Genomic DNA, 25,416 nt, shown 5'->3' with positions numbered 1-25,416 from the left:
GATCGTAGCAAGAGGTGATGCTCAACTGCCGGTACATGTTGCTCTTATGTAGAATCTTTTGGGGTAACGAGGACAAAACTTGTTTCCAAGTGTGTCATTCTAGTGTTCGTCTGCCCTTGGCGCACCTTTTGGGCTGAGTTGTTGCATTCGTCAGAAAACTTTTTATCCGCCAGTGTCTGCGCCTTTATCATCGTGCGTTTGGTTTGGGCGGAGTAGTTCATCATGATGATGACTGCTTGAGTCTGAAGGTATAACTTAAGCTTATGTGTTGTAACAATTGTTGCCAAAGTTAGCTTTTGAATTTCTGGTAGCTGGTTTCCTCATCGAGAAGAGCTTTTTAATTGTGGAATACAGGTAGTCGGGCCTCTAGCTCTTCTCATATGAGGGTAGAGCTTATTGCTACTTCAAATACTATAAAGCATGTAAATAAGTCATCCGCTGCTTTCGATTTTGATAGTAGGGACGTGATGTTAGGTACTTCTTCAAGTCTTTGAATGTTTTCTCGCACTTGTCGTTATATTCGTCTTGTTGCACCTTTTTTTATTGAGTTGAAAAAAAGGCTCACGTTGATCGGTGAACTGCAAGGGTAAACGGTTGAGTATGGCTGCTCGCCTGGTCAGACCTTGAATCTCCTTCAGAGTAGTGGAAGACTTTATATTCAAGATCGCTCGAATTTGCCTTAACTGTGCATCGGCGAGCCTCGTCCCAAAGTGCATGCTTCTTTGCCAAAGCAAAATAGTTTGCCAAAGTAAGATCTTCTTTCATGATCAATTTTTCAAACAGCAGGTGGTCTGCTAGGAGTCATTTTTGGAAGACTATACTAGCTATCGAGTCGTTGCATCTGACTATCTTTGCCTTCTCTACTTTGAACCTCTTCACATAGTCTTGAAGCGACTCCTTTAGGTTCATCTTCATGTTGAACAAGTGGTCGAACTTCTACTATTGAGCGGTAGGATGAATACTCCTTGGTGAAAACCAAAGAAAGATTATTGAAACTCTAGATGGATTATGGCGGCAGGGTGTAGAATCAATCTTGCGCATCGCCTTGTAAAGTGGTGGTGAACATCTTGCACATAAGAGCATCTTGTTCCGATAAAGGACCATTATGCTTCGGTAGTGCTTCAAGTGTCTCTTTGGGTTTCAATCTCCTTTGAAGGATATGAAATATGGCATGATGAACTTGCATGGAGACTCTGCTTGCTCGATCTTATCCGTGAAGGGTGACATGCTTATGTTGGTCATGACCTGTCATAGTGCCTCGTCAATGACCTCGTTGCGTTGAAAATCGCACAATTGCTAGGTCAGAAACCTCTCTACTTCTTCCTGAATTTTCCTTTGTTGGGGTAGCGGATCTCTTGGCTACCCCCAGTCGTGACCTACTAGTCTAGGCTGCTCTTCTATGTGCTCGACTCGTCTATGTCGCGATGGCGGTGTATGTGGTTCGTTCCTAGCAGACAAGGAAATTCCTCGCAAACTACTGGTTGAACTTGAGCCAGACTGAGTAACTGCTTTTCTCCATCCGTTGTGCTGCCTGCTCCAATGTGAGGTGGATGATATTCCTTGCGGACCTAGCCGTAAATGAACACTTCGCTTGGAAGGTTACTCAAGTTGGTTATCAAAATATGGTCCCAACTGTGAGTGTATGCTCGTCCGTGGGCCTAACTGAAAGTGCACACTCCTCCACGCGTTAAGACGAGGATACACTGCCAGAAAGCTCGATTGGTGGTTGCTTGCTAAGACACTGTTTAAGAGGTTCTTTGTCTGCCCTTATCCTACTCCAAGACACCTCGTTTGGGGCACGTTACATCTCAGTGTGCTGCAAAACCTGATTCACCAAGGTCGTCCGCTGTGCAAGGGCGCTTGTCAACTCTATGACTTGTCGAGACAAATGTTGTTCTCCATTTGGGTTGGAAGAGCTTGGACGGAATGTGTATCCATGAGTAGTGGAATGGTAGTAGACTTCGGGTGCGAGATTTGAGTTGTGAAATGTCAAATCTACTAAGAAATAGGGTAAAAATACCCTTGGTTCAATTGTCAACCCATGAATTTGGAGTCGGGACAGTTGAACCGATCTTGGACTAGTTTGGGCTGCTTGGGACACCACGTGAGTGGGCTGGATCTCAAATTGGGTCGTGAGAGCGGGTCGGATCATTGGAGTGGGTCAGATAGCTGGCGTGGGTTGGGCCACGTGCGATGAGTGTAGGCGCTAGGCTTGCTTCCTTTTCATGAGTTGTAGGCTTGCCAAAGGTGGCCATGATGGTTGTTGCTGTGGTGGCCATCATGGTGGCTGCTACAGTGGTGCCCTATGGGGGTGGTGCCACTCCACTCGTCGTCACATTAAGCCTCGTGGATCGCCGTGGTCCAAATTCTTGAACGTTGGAACTTCCGTTCGTCGTGGTTTCTGAATTTATTGTCATTGTACTTTTCTTTTACGTTTATTTAAAGAATTTTTGTATAAAAAATTCTAGAAATAAGAAGGTACGAAAAATCTACGAATGAACAAAAAATTAGAAACCTTGAATGCGAGAGTCTTTTACAAGTGTGTAAATCAAGACTCTCATTGAAAGCACCAATTTGTCGATGCAAATTTCCGCCTTCTTCTTCTTAGACGAAAATGCACCTGCAAAAAAATTAACACCTAAGGTCAAGGCCAAGAGCCTCATGCGTCCACGATGAATAGGGAGGCTTTGGCCGAAAAACCTCCGATGCCAAAGTTAGAATTTGAGAGATAAGGTGTTTAGAGAATTTTAGGCGAAGAATGGACTTAGGTTTTGGAGAAAATGAATGGCTATATATAGGGGTGTGGCCGGCCCTATTAAGAGAATTGGGACCGACCACATTTGGTTGATTTGTGGGATTGATTACAAGATATTATGTGAAATAATATTAATCAATTAATTTTGGCAATTAATCCCAATTTGAAAAGGATAATTGGGAGTTACCTTGTGGGTGAGGATTTGATGAGGAGTGATGAGAGGGTTTAAAAGAATATCATTTTGATCACATTTGACCTTGATTAAGCTGTTATTGTCCGTTGCACGTGCGTGGGAATCTTGATGTGCCTCAAGGGTAATTTTGTCTTTTTACCCCAAATGTCCACATGTCGCCTCCATAATTTTCTTGATTATTTTTGGCTCTACAAGTAGCATTTCCAATTTGGAAAAAAAATGATAAAAAAACAACCACTATAGACTTAAGCTTTTAGAAAATAAAACGAGCCAGATGCAGAGGCAACAACAACAAAGAACCAATAAGAACATGCTCCATTAAAGCCAAGGAAAAGGAGAGAACATAGCATGACTATAAGCGAAGCTGAAGTCGAATATGAAACTCAACCCCACCTCAACCGATCAGGGAAAGTTAAGGGTGCAAGGGATCTCGTCTTTTGAAATTTATATCAAATCCACTTCATGACAAATATTAGAGACCATGAGGTAGACCTGTAAACGGGTCGGGTTTATTGGGTTTCGGTCGAGTTGAACTCGACCCGTTAATTTAACGGGTCACCCGAACCCAACCTGTTAAGCTAACGGATCACCTGAACCCAACCCGTTAAGCCTAATAAGTCACTCGTTAACAATTTTTTTTGTTTTTGTTTTTTTTTACATTTTGCATTCCAATACAAATTACACATCTTTTACCCAAAATTACAAACATTATATATATATATATATATATATATATATATATATCTACGGGGATTGAAGTACATACACTCTGCAAATGTTTTGCACTACGACCTAAAACCAAGTAACCTGCTTCTCAATGCAAATTGTGACCTTAAGATTTGTGACTTTGGGCTGGCAAGAACTACATCAGAGACATATTTCATGACAGAATATGTTGTAACTCGTTGGTATCGAGCCCCAGAGTTACTACTTAACTGTTCAGAATACATCTCGGTAAAGACTATGTTCAGCAGTTGAGTCTCATAACTAAGGTATATACATCACCAAGATGCATTTTACATATACATACATACATATATATATATATATATATATATATATATATATATCTCAAACTACAATCAACTAATTAATAGAACTCCATAAGGGTTTTACAAAATGTGAAGCATAGCTATACGTCATGGGGCAATGCCGTATTCAACATCACCAAGATTTACTACACGAATCCATATGATTCAACAGGTTTTTCATCCCACAGTTACTATCACATATGTAAACTATCCCACAATTTTTACATTTCGCCTGTTGTTTATTATCAGGACCAATAGGCAATTCTTCAAACAAAGTCCAAACACGAGATCTCTTTTGACGTATCTTACCTACTCGTATACCTTTAGCCTTTCTCTTTGAAGGACTTGGTGCACTTGTTGTACCTTGCGTATCTGTTAGATTGAATGTTGACATTTCCATAACCTCAATGTTCTCTTCATCATTATCCATCTACATTAACCATAAACGAAAACCGATGATAAATAACAATAAGTATGAGAAAATGGGTTAAAAAGTAAGGAACACCCATACACGAACACCTCTCAACCTAGAGTGAATTAATGATTGACTTCACAGAAATATAGCACTAACACTTCCAAAAATTTCATACATTTCTAAACAATAAGCAATAAATAAAGGAACTAAAAAGGGAAAGCAAAAGAGAAAAGCAATGACCTTTTTTCCCCCTCTCAATGCCAAAACAGAACACGTATTTTAATCAAAACCCAATTCATTGAAAGGCTTGGCCGCCGCCTGCTTCTCCTCCTCAATCGCCATCAAACCCATGATAGAAGAATAATGTATGTATGTGTGTGTGTGTGTGTATGAATCGAGTGTGTGATGGGATGGAGAAGTGGGAAGATCTCTCTCTATCTAACTTACGAAGGAAGAGAACAAAAGCACAATCACACACAGAAGGCACCATTTGCACAACAAAAGCACAATCGCAATCGAAATCATCAAACACAAATCAACTAATTCCAAATTAATTCGAAGTTCATCTGAAGAGTACCACCTCAAACCAAACTCAAGCAAAAACTGAGAAAATTAAATGAAAAATATAATCTGCAAAAACGAAAAGTAATCGCCATGGAAGAAGAGGTGAAAGGGAATCGGAACTTACCGGAGAGGGTGGCAGAACTTAGTGAATGGCAGCCAACTTTGAGGAAGAATATGAGGGAGAGAACGGCAGCCACTCAGTCTGGGTTTGAACGTGAGAGAACAGAGAGAGCTAGGTTTTCTATTCCAACTATGAAATTACACAAAAGTCCTTCTTAACGGATGTTAACGGGTGCTAACAGGTTTCGCGAGTTGACCCAAAATGACCCGTTACTTAACGGGTGACTAACGGGTTAACCCATTAACAACCCAACCCGTTAAGCACTCACCCAAATACTAGTTTTAACGAGTCGGGTTCAAAATGCCAGCCCTACCAGGAGGTGTTGGTCATATGAAGAAACAATAGTTAGAATGCAGAAAAGTAGAAATTTGAAAACCCCAAATTCTAATCTCAATTTGAACCTAAAAATAAAAACCCTAATTTTTTCAAGTGCAGAGGTCTATTATTGAAAATTTCTCGAGCCCAAAACAACGAAATTGAACAAAGCCCAGTAATATTACGATTTGCAAAACAAAATCAAAGAAATAAATCATCGGATAAGAAATTTACCAGACGAGGAGCAGATGAGGGCGAGCAGAACGCAAATGAGGGTGAGGAGGACGATGATAAGGGAGCAGGGCAAGGAGCGAGCAGGGCGAGGAGCGAACAAGATGTGCTACAACACACACACACACACACACTCTCTCTCTCTCTCTCTCTCTCTCTCTCTCTCGCAAGATGAGCAACGATTCTCTCTCTCGCGGGAGGGTCTTAAGAGTGGTGAAATTTGGGGATTCTCGCTAAGAACTCCTAGCAAAGGAGATAATTCAAGCGAACTCTTTGTAATCTCATTAAACTTAATGCTTGTGATACCAAACATAGGACCACATTAGTAATTTAGCTCCATCCCACCTCCGAAGGTGAAACAAACGGCCCAAGAAAGACTAGGATTTGTAAAGAAAAGTAAACTCGTAGACTTTTGTTGTCGGCGAGGCATGAAGATAATAAAAAGAGCAAAAAGGCCCTGTAAGCAAATATCTATCAGAATCCCTCCGTTATTCACTGTAAGTCTCCCAAATTTCTCGCTGCACGATCGATCAGGGTTTTTGATTTGGGCAATCGATTGAAATTCGAAGAGTAGAAGATGATCGAGGTGGTACTAAACGACCGTCTGGGAAAGAAGGTGAAGGTGAAGTGCAACGAGGATGACACCATCGGCGACCTGAAGAAGCTGGTGGCGGCTCAGACGGGCACCCGCTCCGAAAAGATTCGGATCCAGAAGTGGTACAACGTCTACAAGGATCACATCACTCTCAAGGACTACGAGATTCATGACGGCATGGGCCTCGAGCTCTACTACAACTGAAGGTTGGGAATTGAAATCTCTCTGCAATTTCAGATATTTGGGGGAAATTGTGTTAGTTTTCACGGAGATTATGTTGGTTTTCACGGTTTGTGATTTGTTGGGTTAATTGGGTTAAGTTTTAGGGTTTATTATATGAGTTAGTTTCCTTGTCGAATTTCAATTATTAGAACTAAGGGCTTGGGTATAATCTTTGAAATTTCATCTTTTATTATGCTATAAGTTATTAATTTTACTCAATTTGGGGCAATTCGATTGTTTGTTAGGGTTTTAGAATTGTTGGATGAATTGAATTTTTTGAGTTTTAGGGGTTTCTTGTGTTGGTTAATATCCTCGTCGATTTTCAATTGGTACTAGTTTTTAACTTTCTATGACTCTGACATAGTGAAGTGATGCTCTGTAGGGGTTTTTTTTTTTATGAACTCTTAGCTAGTAGGACAAAGGCAATTAGGTTTGTGCCTCTTTAGGCATGACTAGCCCTGCAAGTCCAGTTCGTCCCTATATAAAACCAGCGGACAGACCTTAATAGGACCAAAGAGCGAGGCTTGGTTGGGGCTTCTGTTGTGTTTAACTGTTAATTAAATGGACGAATGAAATAGGCTTGATCCGTGGATGGACTTAGTTAAGAGTGCCGGTTTTCTGTCATTTAGATGTTGGAAATCAACCAACCTTCGATGAATATCGGCTTGTGGCATGCATTCCATGCAATGCTGGAGTCTTGTTTTGCCCAACATGGGTATCTCAAACAAACTTAAGTGTCCATGTGAAACAGTACCCACCGAGTCAATATCCATGTCTAGCAGCACTGACCCATTTTTGGCCAAATTGATGGAACTTGTACCATCTCTTTTAATTGGAAAATAGAGAATCCTCAAGTTGTATCTTAGTGCCTGGTTGAGAATGCTTTTGCAGAAAGCACTTGTGAGGCTTCTCACAAGTGTTTTTTTCTTTCTTTAATTTTCTTCAAGCACAACATGTTTATTAAAATCCAAGTGCTTTCTTGGTGCCTCTTCAGGAGGCACTAAACAGGGGTTTTTGTGATCCAGAAACGCTATTCAGTTGTTCTTCAAATGTTTTTAGTTATCTTAAACCAAGTGAAAAGCCAACATCACTTAGCAGTTGTTAATGAATAATGCATATATACTAATTGGTAGATAATTTTCCATCATACCATCAAGGCAGCTTCTGCCATTGATGAAGGTGCATACCAAGTTTCCTTCTCCCTAATTTGGAAGTTTCAGAACATTAACATAGAAGTTTGTGTGTGCTTTCAGGTGTTCTGGTCTTATTACAACGCACTGGCGGTGGGATTGGCGTTTAGTCTCTATAAGAAGTGGCTGCATGTATTTCAAAGTGTAGAATGGTGTAGAGTCTTGTGTTTCCTAAAGCTATTTGGCTACATACATACAAGTATTAACTGCATATACATTTGTGTAACTGTGTTGACATACATTCAGTCTCAGTAATCAGTAATGACGGTTTGCGATTGTGATACGGTGAACCAGTATTTATATATAAATATTTATGGGTGAACTGTTAATTTAATCTGGGAATTATCACTTGAGTGAAAATTAGGTCCCTAAACTATTTTTTCAAAAAAATCAGCCCATGAATTATAAAAATCTGTTAATTACATCCTTAATATTATATTCGAAGCTATTATATTCAATTTTTCGTCAATTTAAATCGTATTATTTGCAGGTGATACACATTAGAGGGTAGATTGGTAATTTTACATGAAGAAACAGTGTATGGAGTCAACTTTGGAGGGTAATTAGATGTTAGATTTGCAAACCTATATGAAATGTTAAAGGCTTATAGGCAAGAAAAAAACAGTATTACACTCTAAAGTGTGTCAAGTGACTTAAGTTTACGAAAAATTGAATAAAATAGCTTTGAATGTAATAGTGGGGATGAAATTAGCAATTTTAATGAATTTAGAGACTTAATTACCGAAAAAATAATTTAGAGTAGGGGTGAGCAAATAAGTCTAGGAACTGCGGGTCAGGGCGGATACGAGTCGAGTTTAATTTTTTTTTAAGGAAAAACAGGGTGGGGCGAGTCCAAATCTATAGAAGCACGAGGCCTTGGCTTGGCTCGTTTCTAAAATGGAATGAATGGAATTTAGATGGGATTTGTTTCTCTTCTTCAATTGACCTAGTGGTCCTAGCCTTCTTTCCCACTCAACTCATCTTTTCCCACTTCTATCTCTCTCGCCGACATCATCAAACGCAAACCACCACCAATTCCCCACCGTCACCCATCACTGCTGTTGCGACCATCACTACCCCATCATCATCGCAGACCCTATTAACTGTTAGTTTTACCCTAGGTCTCATCTCTGTCTGTTACTCGAGTCCTCGATATATTCTCTCTCATGTGCGTCGTCTCTTCCACGGTTCTTCCACCCACACTCTGTAACTTTTCGTCAGTCATTTCCTCCACCACCCCCAACATCACCCGCCGTCTCGAGTTTGGGCCCTGGCGACCACCAAGTCGGCCCAACAACCTCAATTGTCCTCCTTGAGTCCTCGACAACATGCCAGACTTAGAGAACTTTAGGGTTCTCTTTCTCCCTCCCTCCCACCCCTCGAATTGACTGTGTTGACATCACAGCTGCCACCACACAAGTCACGACATCACGAAGATGGCTTGTTGTAGATCAGAGAAGATGAAAATAGCTTCGTGCATATAGGAGAAGATGAAGATGGCTTGTTGCAAATCGAAGAAGACAAAGATGGCTTGTTGCAGATCAGAGAAGATGGAAGGCGCGAGGCTCCAAACTCGACTAGTGACTACCCAATCTGGTGCGACTCGGCTGATTCCGAGCGCTCTTTACTAGGTCGACGAAGAAGAAGAAGAGGGGAAAAAAAAAAGAAAAAAAAAAGAAAAAAGAACCTTGGACCTAGCCTAAAACGGGCCAGGTTAGGTCTAGGTCCTATATTAAAATGTATTGTACCTGTCCCAACCCGATCCATTTCTTTTAAACCTGGGTTTGGTCAAGTCCCTTCAAAATTGGGCCCGAACCAGCCCTAATTTAGAGACTTAATTTTCACTGACATAATAATTTAAAGACTAAATTGGCACTTCACCCTACACACACACACATATATATATATGTGTGTGTGTGTGTGCGCGCGCGTGTGTGTGTGTTTGCACTTTGTGTCATTCTCATGTAAAGTTTGAAGAAATAAACAATATATTGAATGTTTGAGGTTTTGAGTTGGTATTATTCAATCAGGTTGATGGGGTTTAGCTTAAGCTTTGCTGCTAATAGGCTGTTATCTTATTCGCCCTTTGGATTTTTTTTTGCCAAATTACCGTGCCATACCGACTTTGTGCCAAATTTTGTATGCCAATCGGTAATGGTATGGTATGGTATTGTACCATACCAAAATTTTATGGTACAGTATTGGTAATGGATACCATTACTACAGTATTACCGTACCATATCGAAAATATAATATAATATATAGTTATATAACACATTTTTATAATATTTCAATAATTTGAAAATAAAACCCTACTTATATTAGCATTGTTGTTAGTGCATTTGATCTCTTGAGTTGGTGGAAATCAAACACAAAAGAGTTCCCAATTCTTTCACAAATAGCCAAGGATATCTTTGCAATCCTCACTTCTACAGTTGCGAGTGAAAATGTATTTAGCCTAGGGAGGAGGGTTGTGGACCCTTTTAGGTCATCCTTGACTCCTAAAATGGTAGAGACACTAGTGTGTACTAATGATTGGCTTAGGACGGATGAAGTAAACTTCTACAAGGAACCAACGAAAGATATGCCTCAATTTTACAAGGAAATGGAAGTAGTGAAAACAAATAAGACATGCTTTAAACTTTTTAGTAAATTGGTTATCAAATGGTTTTCAACTTTAATTCTTCTTGCTACTAATATGTTTTCTTTGTTTGTAATGTAAGTTTGACACAAGCTCAATCTTCTACAAGTTCAATGCCTTCTCCAAAAGCTTTGACATCTCAAGCTTGAAGAATTGATCAATGATTTTTACTTTCATTTGGTTTGAAACTTTAACTTCTATTTGGATTGTTAACTTCTATTTGTTTTGATTCGTAACTTCTATTTGGATTGTAAGCTTAATTTTCATCATGAATCTTGATGCATCGTTTGAATTATTGTGTGTGTGAATTGTGAATGATAAATAATAGATGAATTTAGGCTACAATGTATGAGATAAAGGTACAAAAAAAGGTTTTTCCCTTGAATTGGATTAAAAAAATAAAAACGGATTTTTGTCCCAAAACAAAGTCACAATTACCATTGTCATACCATGTCAACCAAACTATTTGGCAATACCAAACTTCGGTATATCGAAAGTTTTGTATGGTAATGGTAATAGATTTTGCCAAACCGAAAGCGTGGTACGGTAATTGGTACAAGGGTTTTGATATGGTAATCGTACCGAACCCACCCCTACATGTTGCCTCCAAAATCATATCGGCCTTCTTTGGTCTTCAAAATTGGATTGGCTTGGATAACTCCCAAGTTCAAGGTACACATTTACATATTTAATGGACAATGAATGATTTTTTATTTGGAGGGAAAGTCATTCTTAATTGATCTTACTATTGTGGAGGGAATTGGAATGGATAAGTTTTCTTAAGTTTTCTTTGTGACGCATGAGTAATTCAATCTTCTTAATCAGTCTTCGCTCTATTTGATGCCTCTCGTGACTCTTATCCCAATGCGGGAAATTCGTAAAATGAAAATGCGAAATGGAAATGACGTAAAAGTTTAAAACAGAGATGACGAAGTCTATTGCTTTTTAATTTTAATTTCGTTACGTTTAAAAACATATTTGGTGTTCCTTCTTCTGTTTGTCTATCGATTTCTTCTCTTAGAATACATCTTTTCCAAAAAGTTGAGAAGGAAATGAAAAACCAAAAGACCCCCAAAAATTAAAATTTGTTTTGACAAAAAAAAAGTTTGCTTGTAGGGGCCACTCAATATTACGGACTAGTGGTAGTTCTCTTTATTTGTAAATGAGTGGTCTTAAATTCAAATCTCATAAATAGCGAATTCGTACCAAATTAGGTTGCATATTGTTTGGTTTATCCGAACTTTCCCTCCCCTTAATGTAAAATATATTGTACTTAAAAAAAAAAAAAAAAAACTAATGATAAAGGCTTGAAAATTTGAATGTTAACCAAAAGTCATATACTAACTTTATTTAATGGTTAGAACAAAGCCCAATATTAAACCAATTCAATTAAAATGGCCCAAACAATAGTTTCCAGTTTTTCTAACAGCAACTCACACACACGCACGTAGAGTTAGAGAGAGAGAAAAGCTGTCAAACCCTAAGGTTGCAACCATGTCTCTCATTGCAATTCGCAGATGAAGAGTTGCAGCATATTATGCGTGTGTTGAATACCAACGTAGATGGAAAGTAGAAGATCATGTTTCACCATTACCTCCATCAAGGGTATTGGTAAATGTTTCATCAACATCATCTACAAGAAGGTCGATGTTGACATGAACAAAAAGGCTGGTGAGCTATCTGCTACCGAGCTTGACAATCTGTTAACTATTATGGCAACCCCCCCTTCAGTTGAAGATCTCTGACTGGTTCTTCAACAGAAAGGACTACAAGGATGGTAAATATTCCCAGGTGGTCTACAATGATGGATATTATGGTGTTCATCATTTCCAATTTACTCTCTTTATTCCCATTCTTGGTTGCAATTACTCTTATTATCTGGGGAAATTTGGATTCCCATTCTTGGTTGCAATTACTCTTATTATCTGGGGAAATTTGGATCGGATGATAGAGAGCCTTATGATGGTTATAGCTTCTCTGGTTCCCAATTTTCTAATGGGTATTATAACATTTGAGCATCCTGATGATCACCTCGGGTTTCTTCCGCTTGCTACCAGATTTTCCCAGGCCGTTTGGGATACCAGTAGACCACTCCGAGTGGTGGGACTTGGCTGCTATTCCCATGTGGTCTTCGACAGTACTTAGGCCCTTGTGTGTGTGGACAGAGATTTGTGGCCCTTGAAGAAGCGACATTGTGGAGAGGAGAAAGAAAGGAATGATACACGTTAAGTTTCATAAATAGTGAAGTAAGTTTCGTAAACAGTGTAGTAAGTTTCGTAAACAGTTTGTGAGATTTTTTTTAATTTTTTAATATTAAAATTATGTCTTTTTCATTAAAATTTAAGTTCTTTTGTCATTTTTATTAAAATTTAAGTTTTTTTTAATTAAATAAAGTTATAGCATGGTTTTTTTTATTAAAATAAACTTAGCTCTAGCCCTTTTCATGAAAGTTTCCCAAAAAAAAATTGGGTAAATTACATTTTACCCCCCTCAGGTTTGAAGTCGATTTCAATTCCTTACAACATCTTTAAAACATTCCAATTCCATACATTTATTTATCATTTTATTTCAATTTCACACATTTACTTATCATTTTATTTCAATTTCATACCTCCGTTAGAAAATATGTTAAGTAAACCGTTAAGTGAGGACGTGGCAAATATAGGGTCCCCATTTGTGCTGAAGTGCTGCCACATTTGTGCCATGTGGCTAAAAACTTAATAAAATATTTAAAATATTAAAATAATTATTTAAAGAAAAGTTCAAAAAAAAAAAAAACCAGATGCCCTTCTTCCCCATCCCCCATCACCCAATTGGAGTTCTGGTGTAACAGATCTTAAGTAGAGACGATGTCACATCCTAACCCGGGGTCCCCCATATCACGGGCCCGCTCCGCCACCATCACGATATTGTCTGTTGTGGGCCCCGACCACGCCCTTATGGTTTTGTTTCTGGGAACTCACACGAGAACTTCCCAGTGGGTCGCCTATTATGGGATTGCTCTTGCGCGTTACTCGCTTAACTTCGGAGTTCCCATGGAACCCGAAGCCAGTGGGTTTCCAAAAGGCCTCGTGCTAGGTAGGGATGGGAATATACATATAAGGATCATTCCCCTGGGCGATGTGGGATCTTACAATCCAGCCCCCTCAGGGGCCCGACGTCCTCGTCGGCACACATTCGGCTAAGGATTGGCTCTAATACCAAATTGTCACACTCTGCCCAGGCCCCCTTCACATCCTAGGCCCGCTCCACCACCGTAGCACGATATTGTTTGTTGTGGGCCCCGACCACGCCCTCACGGTTTTGTTTATAAGAACTCACATGAGAATTTCCCAGTGGGTCACCCATCATAGGATTGCTCTCGCACGCTACTCGCTTAACTTCGGAATTCCCATGGAACCCGAAGCCAGTGAGCTCCCAAAAAGCCTCGTGCTAGGTAGAGATGGGAATATAAATATAAGGATCACTCCCCTGGGCGATGTGGGATCTTACAGACAACGTCCATGTGTTTGCTAAAGGCAGGGTAGAGGTTCTGGATGACCTGGATTGTCCAGTCGGGGTTATCGGGCGGGAGCCGGAAAACTTCGAGAACGCATTCGTGCTTGTGGCCGATGCAGAAGGGGCACTGTTGTTGTTGGTCGGAGTTGGGGTTGATGGGGGACTTGGATTTGAAGTCGGAAAGTCGTTTGGCTTTGGCGGGTGAGAATATCACCCACCGTTTTGTCACTGAGTCTTTCCTCAGTTGCAAGGTTCGAGCTACTGAATCTGATGCCATTGCCTTCCCTTCATGTCAGTTAGATGCCATTGCGAGTGATGGGGGATGGGGAATGGAGGAAGGGGTGGGTGATGGGGGGTGAAATGGTGGGCATTAGTGGGGATCTAGGGAAGAAGGGGATTTGTATTTTTTTTTTAACTTTTCTTTAAATAATTATTTTAATATTTTAAATATTTTATTAATTTTTAGCCACGTGACACAAATGTGACAACCATGTCAGCATAAATGCGGACCCTATATTTGCCATGTCATCACTTAACGGTTTACTTAACAGATTTTCTAACGGATGTATGAAATTGAAATGTTTTAAAGATGTTGTAAGGAATTGAAATCGACTTCAAATCTAAGGGAGTAAAATGTAATTTATCCAATTGGTTGCAGCAAAAAGGATGTAGGAATTCAAATGGTAGGGCCACGTTTCAAGTACATTGGCCCAACAAGCTACAATCATTTGTCCAACCTCATATATCCAAATATATTAGCCCAGAAGGCAAACATTCCAAATGTAAAACGACACGTCGCTATCACTGCGAGCACGTGTACGTTTGGATGTCGGCCAAGAGTCGAAACGCTCGATGATTTGGCAACCAACCATGAAACGCAAGGCGGCTAAAAACTGTGGGACCATCCACACGGGCGTGGATTTGTATGCCACGTCATCAGAATATCTGTTGTTTTTGGAGGAGGAGACTTTCCTTCTGGTCTGGTGATAATAAAACAACACGGACACGATAGGGACCATAACCACAAACTCTAGAAGGAAGGGGGTAGATGGAAGAGGAGAAAATTTCAGGTATGGCGGGCCCATAACTTACACTGTAAGATCAACTTCAACCAAAAAAAGTTAAATATAATCCCGTCTAGAATATAACTGTACAAAAAATTATTTTTACATAAATAATGTCAGGTCATATCATATACTATCTCCAACTGAAGAGGCTAAATAAAACTTCCTCAAGAATTTATTAGTTTTAAGTTTATATTTTTAATTTGTTGGCTAATTAAATTGAAAGTAACATTCGGATGCTTTCAAATCTATTCATTTTATTTGAATTAATTATTACAACTAAAGAGTTATGTAAAATTAAAAAAATAATAATAATAAAAATAAAAAAATAAAATAAAAAAAAGGACTAAGAGGTGGCTTTAATGGGTTAGCCGCCTAACACTCATTTGACTAAATAATAACATGATGAACTCTATAAAATTGTCGTTTGAGTATAGACTTTGACAATTGTGGTACTATATTGCTGATGATGATGTCTAAGTTCTGGTGAGAAGACCCTAAACCCTCATCTTTTTTATTTTGATTGAGTTGCACGCCTATGTTTTATCCAGAACGTCAAATTAATTACTTGCAGTAGCCACCAGTCTAGATAAAATAACAAAATTTTCAAACCCATTAATCATCTGAACGGAAACAACAACTTAGATATTTTTATTTTCTTTGCAGTTGGTGGGATGTTGAATTCTCTACTTATTACTACATGAAATTGTTGTGCATTTTACTCGAGTTCATGTATATTATTCATTCATTCATTCACAAGATTCATTAACAGATTAGTTGCCAATTGTCGTTTATTAGTTTTTCTTTCAATGTCATTATATTTTTTTGACTTACGTACTCTTTTGTCAAATCCACATTACTAGAATAAATTTTAAATACGTGCAATTACTTGAAGACTAAGAACGTCAACCTTTGTGCTAGTCAAAAATAGAAAAGAAAATGAATCGGGTAAACTGCAAAAGCAAAAGTTTATATTGACGAAAGGGGTGGTGAAAGCTGCTAAACTAAACCCTAAACAGGAAAGGAGGTGGACAATTAATAAAGCCAGAAAAAGGAGGAAGGGACGAAACATTAGTATATTGTTACAATCAGTCGCCTCCGCATGAGGCTAATTAGACGGAAATTGGGTCCAAGTATGCTGCGGCTTTGCCCAAAGCGAGGGCGTTTCAAATGCCCCCTTAGCCCCATTCCCTTCTCTTTTGTTTTGGGTTTTAGTTTTACTTGCAGGAGCTTGTGTTCGTGGTTTAGATATGTTGGCTCTTCTCCTCTAGTGTAGCGGTTTTGGTGGCAAATTTTGGTTTGGGCTTTTTCCTTGTTGCAAGTTGTTTTGTTTTGCATTGCGATACCTTCATCGAATTCAATGCGGAGTTGGTTTTCTTCGGACGACTATTTATGTGGTCGTTGGCGAGGTGATGGGTTGAGGATTAGGGCATTTTTATTTCTGCATTTTTGCTACTTGAAGTTTGGCTATCATCACCTTATTAGGCTAATTTGATGTACTTGTACTGGCATTCCTCTTTCATTGAAATTGCTTAGTTTATTTTCAACCAAAAAATAGAGAAAAGGGTAGTTATAGGATGCAACAATCCTAAACATTAGTATATTGTCACAATCAGACGCTCCCAGACACTTTTACAAATTTTAACGTTTATAAGATGAACAGTATATGTATGCGTGGTAGAATGACCGTAACAATAAATTAAATGTTATTATATAATAAGAGAGACTTGAGGCAGGATAGTGAATGGTCATTGATTGAATGGTGACGAAGTAGTTGTTCCTTGTAGAGTGGCACTTTTCCGTTCCTTGGATCTCTCAAAAGAAAACCCACTTTTGAATTCTTTCTGCAATACTTCTGTGCGCTCCCTTAACGTAATAGTCTTGTAAATAGGACGAGAATTCATTTCTTATCATCTCATATCTCATATCTCTCAATATCTCATGGCACGTGAAATAATTAATTAATTGTTTATGAAATTAATGATGACTGTGATTTTGTTAGTTTAAGTAATCGATTTTTTTTTTTTTTGGTCAAAAGATAAACTTTATTAAATTTTAATTTAAACACTTACATCTTCGGTTAGAATATTAAAAAATACTCGGAACCAAAAAATATCACCATGCAAAACAGCATGTGAAGCAACAGCGTGAGCAGCCACCATGGATGGTGATGGGAACGCGGGTAAAAATTTTAATTTAAACGCTTACATCTTTGGCTAGAATATTAAAAAATACTCAGAAACAAAAACATCCCACCAAAAAATATCACCATGCAAAACGGCGTGTGAAGCAACAGCGTGAGCAGCCACCATGGATGGTGATGGAAAGCGGGTTCTCAGAACAAAGAGAGTTAAGCATGCATGATGCATGCACAAAATAAAATAAAACAAACAATGCTGCTGCTTTTCCTCTCTCTCTGTTCGTGCTTTGACCACCGGTTTTTTTTTACTATTTGCATTGCTTTCCCCCTATGGTAATATGATACATTAGGCATTAGCCCTTGGATTTTGACATTTAGTGCCCATAACAATGGGCTAAAAACATTTAAACATGTAACACAATGAGTTCATGAAAAAGACTACAAGAATATTTTCAAAGAAGATGTCTAAATAAACATTAACAGTTAAAAAATACAGCAACAGTGTTTTTCAACTGAAAAAAACAAATCTAGTGTGGCATAACATAATTGACAGCCTTCATCCTTACTGGAAAATTTGACAGGAGCTTCAAATCGAATATATCAATTTAATAGTTTAATTTGATATTTCGGATATAAAGCAAAACTTCAAAAAACATCAAAGTGCTACATAGGTTGTGAAATTTAAATCTGATGTTTAAAATTTGACATCTTTTTAGAGATTATCTAAACACCATAGCAATTCATCACTTGGATGAGCTATTTTTTGCTATTTAACTTTGATCTATAAACTTATTACACTTATTTTTTTTTAAATAAAAATACATATATATATATATATATATGACTTATATGTACTTATTATATTAATCTTTTATTACAGTAAAATGTAGCCTTTTTATTTTCTTTTTATAATAAACAAACTTATAAATGAAACACTATTACGGTAGTTGATAACTTTTACTTGAAATCAATATCTATTTGTGGCAATTTATTAATTTTTTCAGATCGCTAATAACATCTCTCTTTATCTCGACTTTAAGATGTCAAAAGGCCCAATCTGTAAAAAGTGGGATATTTTATGAGCAATTTGGATTAGGGAAGTTTTGATGTAGAAGCCAGCTTTTAAAATTTTGAGATTAAACATTCATGCATTTTAGAATTTTAATTAAACATCTTCTTACAATTTAGGTGTCACATGCATTAGAAGTAGTCTCTTTTATAATGTAAAATTACTCAACTTGCTATATATAAATATATATACCTTTTAATTCATAGATAATACATCAAAACTTCTAAAATCTTGTAGATAAATATTGTAGAATTTAATTTCAATAAAAAGTCTTTCAAATTACACATGAACACAACTTGCCATTATATTTAATATAGAAAAAAAATTACATATAAAGTATATTTTTAATACTTAATTATATATTGAGACAACACGTTTTAAACATTTCAAAGAAAGACAAAAGTTAATAAATGTGGAAGATGATATCATTGACATTTTTTCTTTTCAGTGTAAGTGACCAAAATATCCTTTATAATGGTAAAGTCTTTTCACACTTCTATCTCCTTCATCTCTTGCTCTATTCTCTCTCTTTCCATAAATATTGTCCGATTTTTCCTTCTCTCTCTACTCATCTGCTAGACTACTTTTACGTTTTATCACCAGCAAATATTTTTCAAAAATTTATGCTTTGGCAAATCACAGTTCATATTTTTTTAGAAAACATTAATAACCTGATCGTGTTGAGGAATTTACGGTTGGACCGCTGCTTCTTCTTTTTATGGGACACGCGCTGCAGCAGCAACATCCACCTTTTGCTATTTACTTCTGCAGCTTCTATCATTCTTTTGTCTTGTATTGCATTCTTCATTCTTCTTTTTTATTTTTATTTTTTTAAAGATAAACAAAAAAAAAGAAATGGTTTGTCTGATTGAATATAGAAAATAGTGCGTCCATTTTTCAGGTATTTAATTTTCAAATAAATAGTTTTCATTTCATGGAAGTAGATTTGTTTGAAATTATCATTAATTCTTTAATTAGTGTAGAGAAATTTGAAAGTAAATTACCCAAGAAAAACATTTGTAGTTTTTTTTCTATAAAGTTGTTTAATTCATTTTAAGTCAGAATAAATTGCAGCTCATTTTTAGTTTATAGCGTGAGTCCGTAGTTTTCTTGTGTTGTGAAAGTATAATTTGATTGATGACGGGTTGGACTAATATCATATATGTAGTTTTGTTGAAAATACACAAACTGATTCTACTACAACTATACCAAATGATTCTATGAAAAAAAGTATACAAAACTGATTATAAATGTATTTGAAATTGATTATGCAAAAATGGTCGTAAATAGGTTGAATTGATTCTACAACAATGATCGCAAACGGGTTGAATTGATTCTGCAAAAATGATTAAAGATGTAAAAATGGTCGAGCATGGGTTGAACTGATTTTGCAAAAATGGTCTAAGAGGGGTTGAACTGATTCTACAACAATGGTCGAAGACGGGTTGAACTGATTCTGCAAAAATGGTCAAAGACAGGTTGAACTGATTCGTTTAACTGATTCTACAAAAATGATCAAAGATGGGTTGAACTAATTCTACAAAAATTGTTGAAAACGCAAAAATGGTCGATGATAGGTTGAACTGATTTTGCAAAAATTATCAAAGATGGGTTGAACTTATTCTACAACAATCGTAGACGACAGGTAGAACTGATTCTGCAAAAAATGGTTGAAGACGAGTTGAACTGATTCTACAAAAATGGTCGAGGACATGTTGAACTAATTATGTAAAAAAAGGTCAAAGACGGGGTTAAACTAATTCCGCAAAAATAGTCGAGGACAGGTTGAACTGATTTTGCAAAAATGGTCGAAGACGGGTTGAACTGATTCTGCAAAAATAGGCAAGGATATGTTGATTTATTCTAGTAAGAAATAATACAAACTGACTCTCCATATAGTTTCAAAACAGATTCTACAGAAATAGTTGAGGATGCGTTGAGTTTATGAGACACATTAATTTTGTTGGAGTTGTGAGGGTTAGGTTGTATTAACAATCCGAAAGCCTTAGAGGTATAGCTGATATTTTAAAATATTGTTTCCATGTTTTTAGGCTGGGCTTTAATTGTTTTTATATTTTTGTCTCTCCTTGATATGTTTAAAACTAATGGAGTTCCTTGAAATATAGTGAAAGTTTTGGTCTCTATATATAATGACACACCCCTACCCTGAATGTCTTCCTGGACTCCAAATCGAGTTGTGCTAGCCGACACTAAGAGAGTGACAAAACCATAAAGTATAGTGATGTGGAAAATGTAAGTAAATTAAACCTAAAAGTGCTTAAGTTTAAGAGTGCACTTGTCAAGCGGGAATGAACCAATTTCACACGTGATGTCAAAGTATAAGTAAGGCACAGTATAGTGGATTGAGAATTATAGCATCGAAGGTAATCTCCAATACCAAGATTTGCCACGAATCATCGTTGATACGAAAGCTCAGCTACTAAAACCAGAAGGGGCGAAAAACAAGGGTGAGTGAGTTTAAAAATAAAGCTTTGTAAAAACCTTTTCGAAAACATAATAACCCCTCGCTGTAAAACAAGTATAGTTTCCAAAATATGCATACTATGTATAGTAAGAAAATAGTTACCGTTGCCTGCAATATCTCAAGAATTCATTACGGCACAATATCTCGTAAATAAGCGCATGACGTCCATAATCATATAATCTCGCATAAGCAAACATATCATATCGAGTGCTCATCAACATATGCTGACACACAAGTTCATGTAGAGGTATTCTAACATGAACAGAACTAGGTGTAACAATGATATACGCTCTAGTACTACAATCACGTGAAAACTGGCGCTATGCACATCACAAACGAGTCCTAATTGCCTACAACAATCTAGGACAGGACCGACACCTACAATGAATCCAAAGTGAGCGTACAGTGCAATATGCACATGCACGTGCAAGACTGGCCCTGGCCTAAGCGAGTACTAACACCGATGTAGCAAACGATGAGCAGATAACATAAATATAGTCGTGCCACAGTAATTCGATAATTCATATTGACATAATAGTAATAAATAAGATATTATTCATGGCTGTCATTAAAACCCCATAAAGTATGCACACTTATGTATCCCGTAGGATTTCTGATAATTTCATAATTTTTCGTTATTTCGCTAATTCTTATAAGCATTAGTCTAATCTAGGCATGCGTAGGAAATTCATTTTCAAATGTATAATTGGAAACTAAATAAATATATAATATTTAAAAGTAAAGACCCACTCACAGATCATGTCATCGCGTCGAACCCGCCTTGTAGCATCGAGAGTCCTTGCGATGCGTATAGCCTAGAAAAGAAACCATTTTTGTAAATACATAACGTACTAATGTATAAATGCATTTTCATGCAAAGTATGGCTAATAAAAAAAACTATTTTAAAACTATCGAATTTTGAAAAACAGAGGGCGGATTCGGGTCTAGCACATCGAGAAACCTAAGAACCTCCAAATCTGCTTCTGCTTACACCTACGTGTTTGTAATGTCAAGTACTTCGAGAATATGATAAAATAATAGCTCATACGTGTCATGTAATGCCAGTCAACGAAAGTCAACAATCTTACCACTGGGGCGTTTTTGTCAATTCACTTTTTTTTTTTTTAAATTTATAAAAACGTAGAATTAGGGACAGGTTGTCACAATCTACCCACCTTAAAAAAATTTCTTCCCCAAAATTTGAAATCCTTTGCTATACATAAAATAGTAAAAAGAAAGAAGAAAAATATACGCAAAGAAGATATCCAGTTAAAGCAGTTGCATAAAAGATGATGCCATTCCGTCGTGATCGGATTGTAATGATTCCTCTTTCTTGCCTCAGAACTCATACTTTCCTTTTCCTTCAATACAATACTATAATATAATACTTCTTATAAAAACATAGAGTCAAAAGTATTATATATGTACACTAACTTCCTGTCAAAATACATATATAATTTCATAAAGTTAAAATAATTGTACTGAAATTAAAACTGAACATAGAATATTTTTCACCTACGCACTCGTTGCGTCACGTACTCTGAAGATAAGTGTGTAATATCTTTAGGTTAAGCCCAAACCATAAATAAATAAAAATACTAGCTTAACGGACTTACTTGCCCACTTGCTTAACGAATCCAATGAATAAGTTATCAATATTACGGTCTGCAGCCCGTAATACCAACAATGCACTGTTGTCTCGATTATCACAAATTCACGAGGGTGCAATATTACCATATTGCCCCTCAACATACATATAAATCGTCTGATTAGCACCTTGACCACGCTCAAGTACTACCTTCTCGGGCGACAACGCAACTAGCACACAATTTCCTAAATTGTAATCTCGATTATTCAAATACTTGTTCGTAATACTCCTCAGTCCATCATGTGCTATGCATGAAATCTTCATACAACGTCTCAAACAGTGTCATAACCAAAATTGAAAATTGTAACCGTGGTTACACGCAACTCTAACAGAGATAGGTGTCAGTCATAATCATACTAAAACTGTAGAACGAATAAACGCAACATATCCACCAAGGTCTAGATAATTCGTTCTGACTGGCCGTTAGTCTGAGGGTGAAAATGTGGTATTGGAGATAAACTTAGTACACATAGTCTTCAAGAAGACTTCCCCAGACTTGGAAGTGAAACGCGCATCACAGTGAGATACAATAGTGACATGCACACCATGTAGCTGAACAATATGGTTCGCAACATCTCAATAAGTAGATTCATAGTGAATTTCTCTCGGATTTAACGAAAACTATGTCAAGAAGGCTAAAATAACACTTAAGAATTTGATAGTCATACAAGTCCATCAAATCTAGAATGCGAGGTAACTGGAGTGAATGCATGACATCTCGCTACAATAGTAGCTTCTAGAAGACTTAATCACCAATGCTAAAATTTATTTAGTAGAGCATTTGTTGGTTGATTAAAGCGTTAATGTTCAAAACTAAAATTAGATGTCCGAGCAATTTTCCTAAATGATTCGTCTGCTTCAAAAGCAATACGAAGTTCAGTAGGGTAGACATGTACTCAAGGTTGACTGGAATGCCTTCCGACATAGAGGGGGTGAATATGGAATCACAATCAGAGTAGATGCCGATCGAAACGTCAAAAAATCTAATAATTTCAAGAATGAGGAATTTTACCAAGTGGTCTAAACGTAGTCCCTCTGGACCAACAGAAGGTGAGTTGACTTGTCAAGTCGGTCAGTAATCATCGAACATTATCATATTCTTCACATGTACGAGATGCCTCGTACCAGAAGCTTATGGTGATTTTTCCCCATCTTCATTTGGATGCAAGAAATGATCATAACCACTCAAACAATTCTTGATCATTTGTAAGTAACGTCAAATCGATACTTGTGAATCCCGACTAGAATGGGATAGGACAACGTAAAGATGTTCAAGGGTAGATATGTCTTTTCCTGTTGTAATAGTAATTACGTCTGCACAACCAGGGTAATACATGATAGTGCAAGTGTAGACGTTGATCTGGTTCTTCCATCATCATTGTAAAAAATTTGGCTTATTTCAAATGAAGATGTATTTAAGAAAGTTAAGATTGGTAAAGATTTTTGGAAACGTTTCTCCACAAAGGAATGTTATTCGGTTTTCAATTGAAGGTGACAACTGTTGACTCTAGGTCATGAATAAGATGGTTCATTTCAAACAGTTCTAAACGTTTAGAAATATAAGCGATACTCCATCATGCTGCCTCTACACAGCCGAAACATCCAAAGAACACGAATCACAACTAAATTAACTTTCCTCGATCGACAAGTAGGGAAAAACGCTATAGTTGAGAAATTGCTAACAAACTGTCAATAAAATCGACAAGACCAAAGATATCTCGAATTTCACAACACTTTAAGAGAATTCTAACTTTCTTCCGCTATAATCTTTTGAGAAAAAGAAAAGAATATTGTCTACTGAGATCACGTCTCCCAAGAAGAGTACCAATCTAAACGAAGGTAATATTTGAGGATTTGGTATAAAGCTGACTGGCAATGTTTAGAAAATTTGCTCTCGTTGCTAGGGTAAGTGAGTAAGTCATCGGTAAGACCATTACGATTTCGACAGGCTACGGAAGAAAACTCGAGTTCCAAAAGTTGGTCAGGTAGACCATCAATTCGAAGTATGGGTTAATGGTTTTAATCATCACCTGATTGAGTTACTAAAATCTAAGCACGATCCTAACGTTTAGTCTTTCGTCTTCGCGAACAGGTTTTGAGGTTCCCTAGATAAGGTGTTTGGTTGAATAAATTCTAATCGGTAAGCTTTTGTAACTAAGTTCTCTCAATGATGTAGGAGTTGTTCGAAAAGACACAAGGAAAATTGGTGTAGCACGAGAAAGTGGATTGATAGTGTATTTCACTTCACCATTTGGTAATATCCTAGGTCAAATTTGAGAATTGATGCCAAAGGTATGCGTCTTCGGAACGTACAATACTGCTTCCTTTCTCTACAATACACACTAATAAGTCTTCATGGCTTTCTCGATACTCAAATTAATCTTACAATGGAAAATTAACTCGTGCTTCAATTCTAATGTTTGTCGGTGGAAGTGACCACAAAGATGAACAGTCGAGAATGTTCTTGTTGCCTAGATGGTAAAATAATTAATACAACTGCAAGTTTACTGTCCTCCTAAAAGGCTTGCTCCTAAGTTTCCACGATTTAAATTTCTTCGACTCAGGTAGTTGTTGTTAATCAGTCTATCAGTCACGTCGCTAATTAACGCATTTATGATACTTTTAATATTTTGATATTGTTCGTTACCCTGAAACTGTAAACCGACATTCTGGCATAAAGGTATCACTCTCAGATACTAGTACTTATGTTCGGTATCAGAAATTATACCGTCTGAATACTGGTTGACAGCTTCTGGATATCAGACATTGTCGTCAATTAGTAGCGCCACCACAGGCTGATTACAGGTTAGAGCCCACTCGGGTGGATGTTTTCGGATGATTGGTAATGATTTGGTCCTATGAGTTGGTTTTGTTGATTCTAGGGAAAATTAGTTACTGCTTCTGGGATTTCTGCTACCCGAAGGTATAACAACCCATACTCATCAAAATGACGAGTACAACATCGAAAGGAATTTGGGAACTAGTGTTGGTTGAAGTGTTCTAAGGTATGAATGGAAATTGCTAATAATTTACTTCGAAATGAAATTTAACAGAGTAGAATTTTCCTCCTGAAGATCCGAAATTATACTTATGCTCGAAGGATTAATACAGTCGGGAACCAAAGGTGATTGTTCCCCAGATGTTCTTCCATCGAGTGCTAGCACTTTAGCACCACATTATCAATTGAGACATTTCTAGAAATTTTGACGGAAGTAAAATTTCGTAGGAATTCTAATAG

At 37.3% G+C, this 25,416-nt stretch overlaps 1 protein-coding gene across 1 annotated transcript; it reads left to right on the top strand.

Moving 5' to 3' along the window:
* The first annotated feature begins 6,099 nt into the window (after window positions 1-6,099).
* Window positions 6,100-7,966, top strand: LOC137723344 (ubiquitin-like protein 5). The gene is made up of 2 exons (XM_068462513.1): window positions 6,100-6,426; window positions 7,696-7,966. Exon 1 carries the CDS (start codon window positions 6,203-6,205, stop codon window positions 6,422-6,424), a length of 222 nt encoding a protein of 73 aa, XP_068318614.1. The 5' UTR covers window positions 6,100-6,202; the 3' UTR covers window positions 6,425-6,426; window positions 7,696-7,966.
* The last annotated feature ends 17,450 nt before the right edge of the window (window positions 7,967-25,416 follow it).

Source organism: Pyrus communis, chromosome 17, assembly GCF_963583255.1.
Source record: "Pyrus communis chromosome 17, drPyrComm1.1, whole genome shotgun sequence".
In the NCBI taxonomy this organism is placed as follows: domain Eukaryota; kingdom Viridiplantae; phylum Streptophyta; class Magnoliopsida; order Rosales; family Rosaceae; genus Pyrus; species Pyrus communis.
This window is presented reverse-complemented; position numbering and strand designations above follow the sequence as displayed.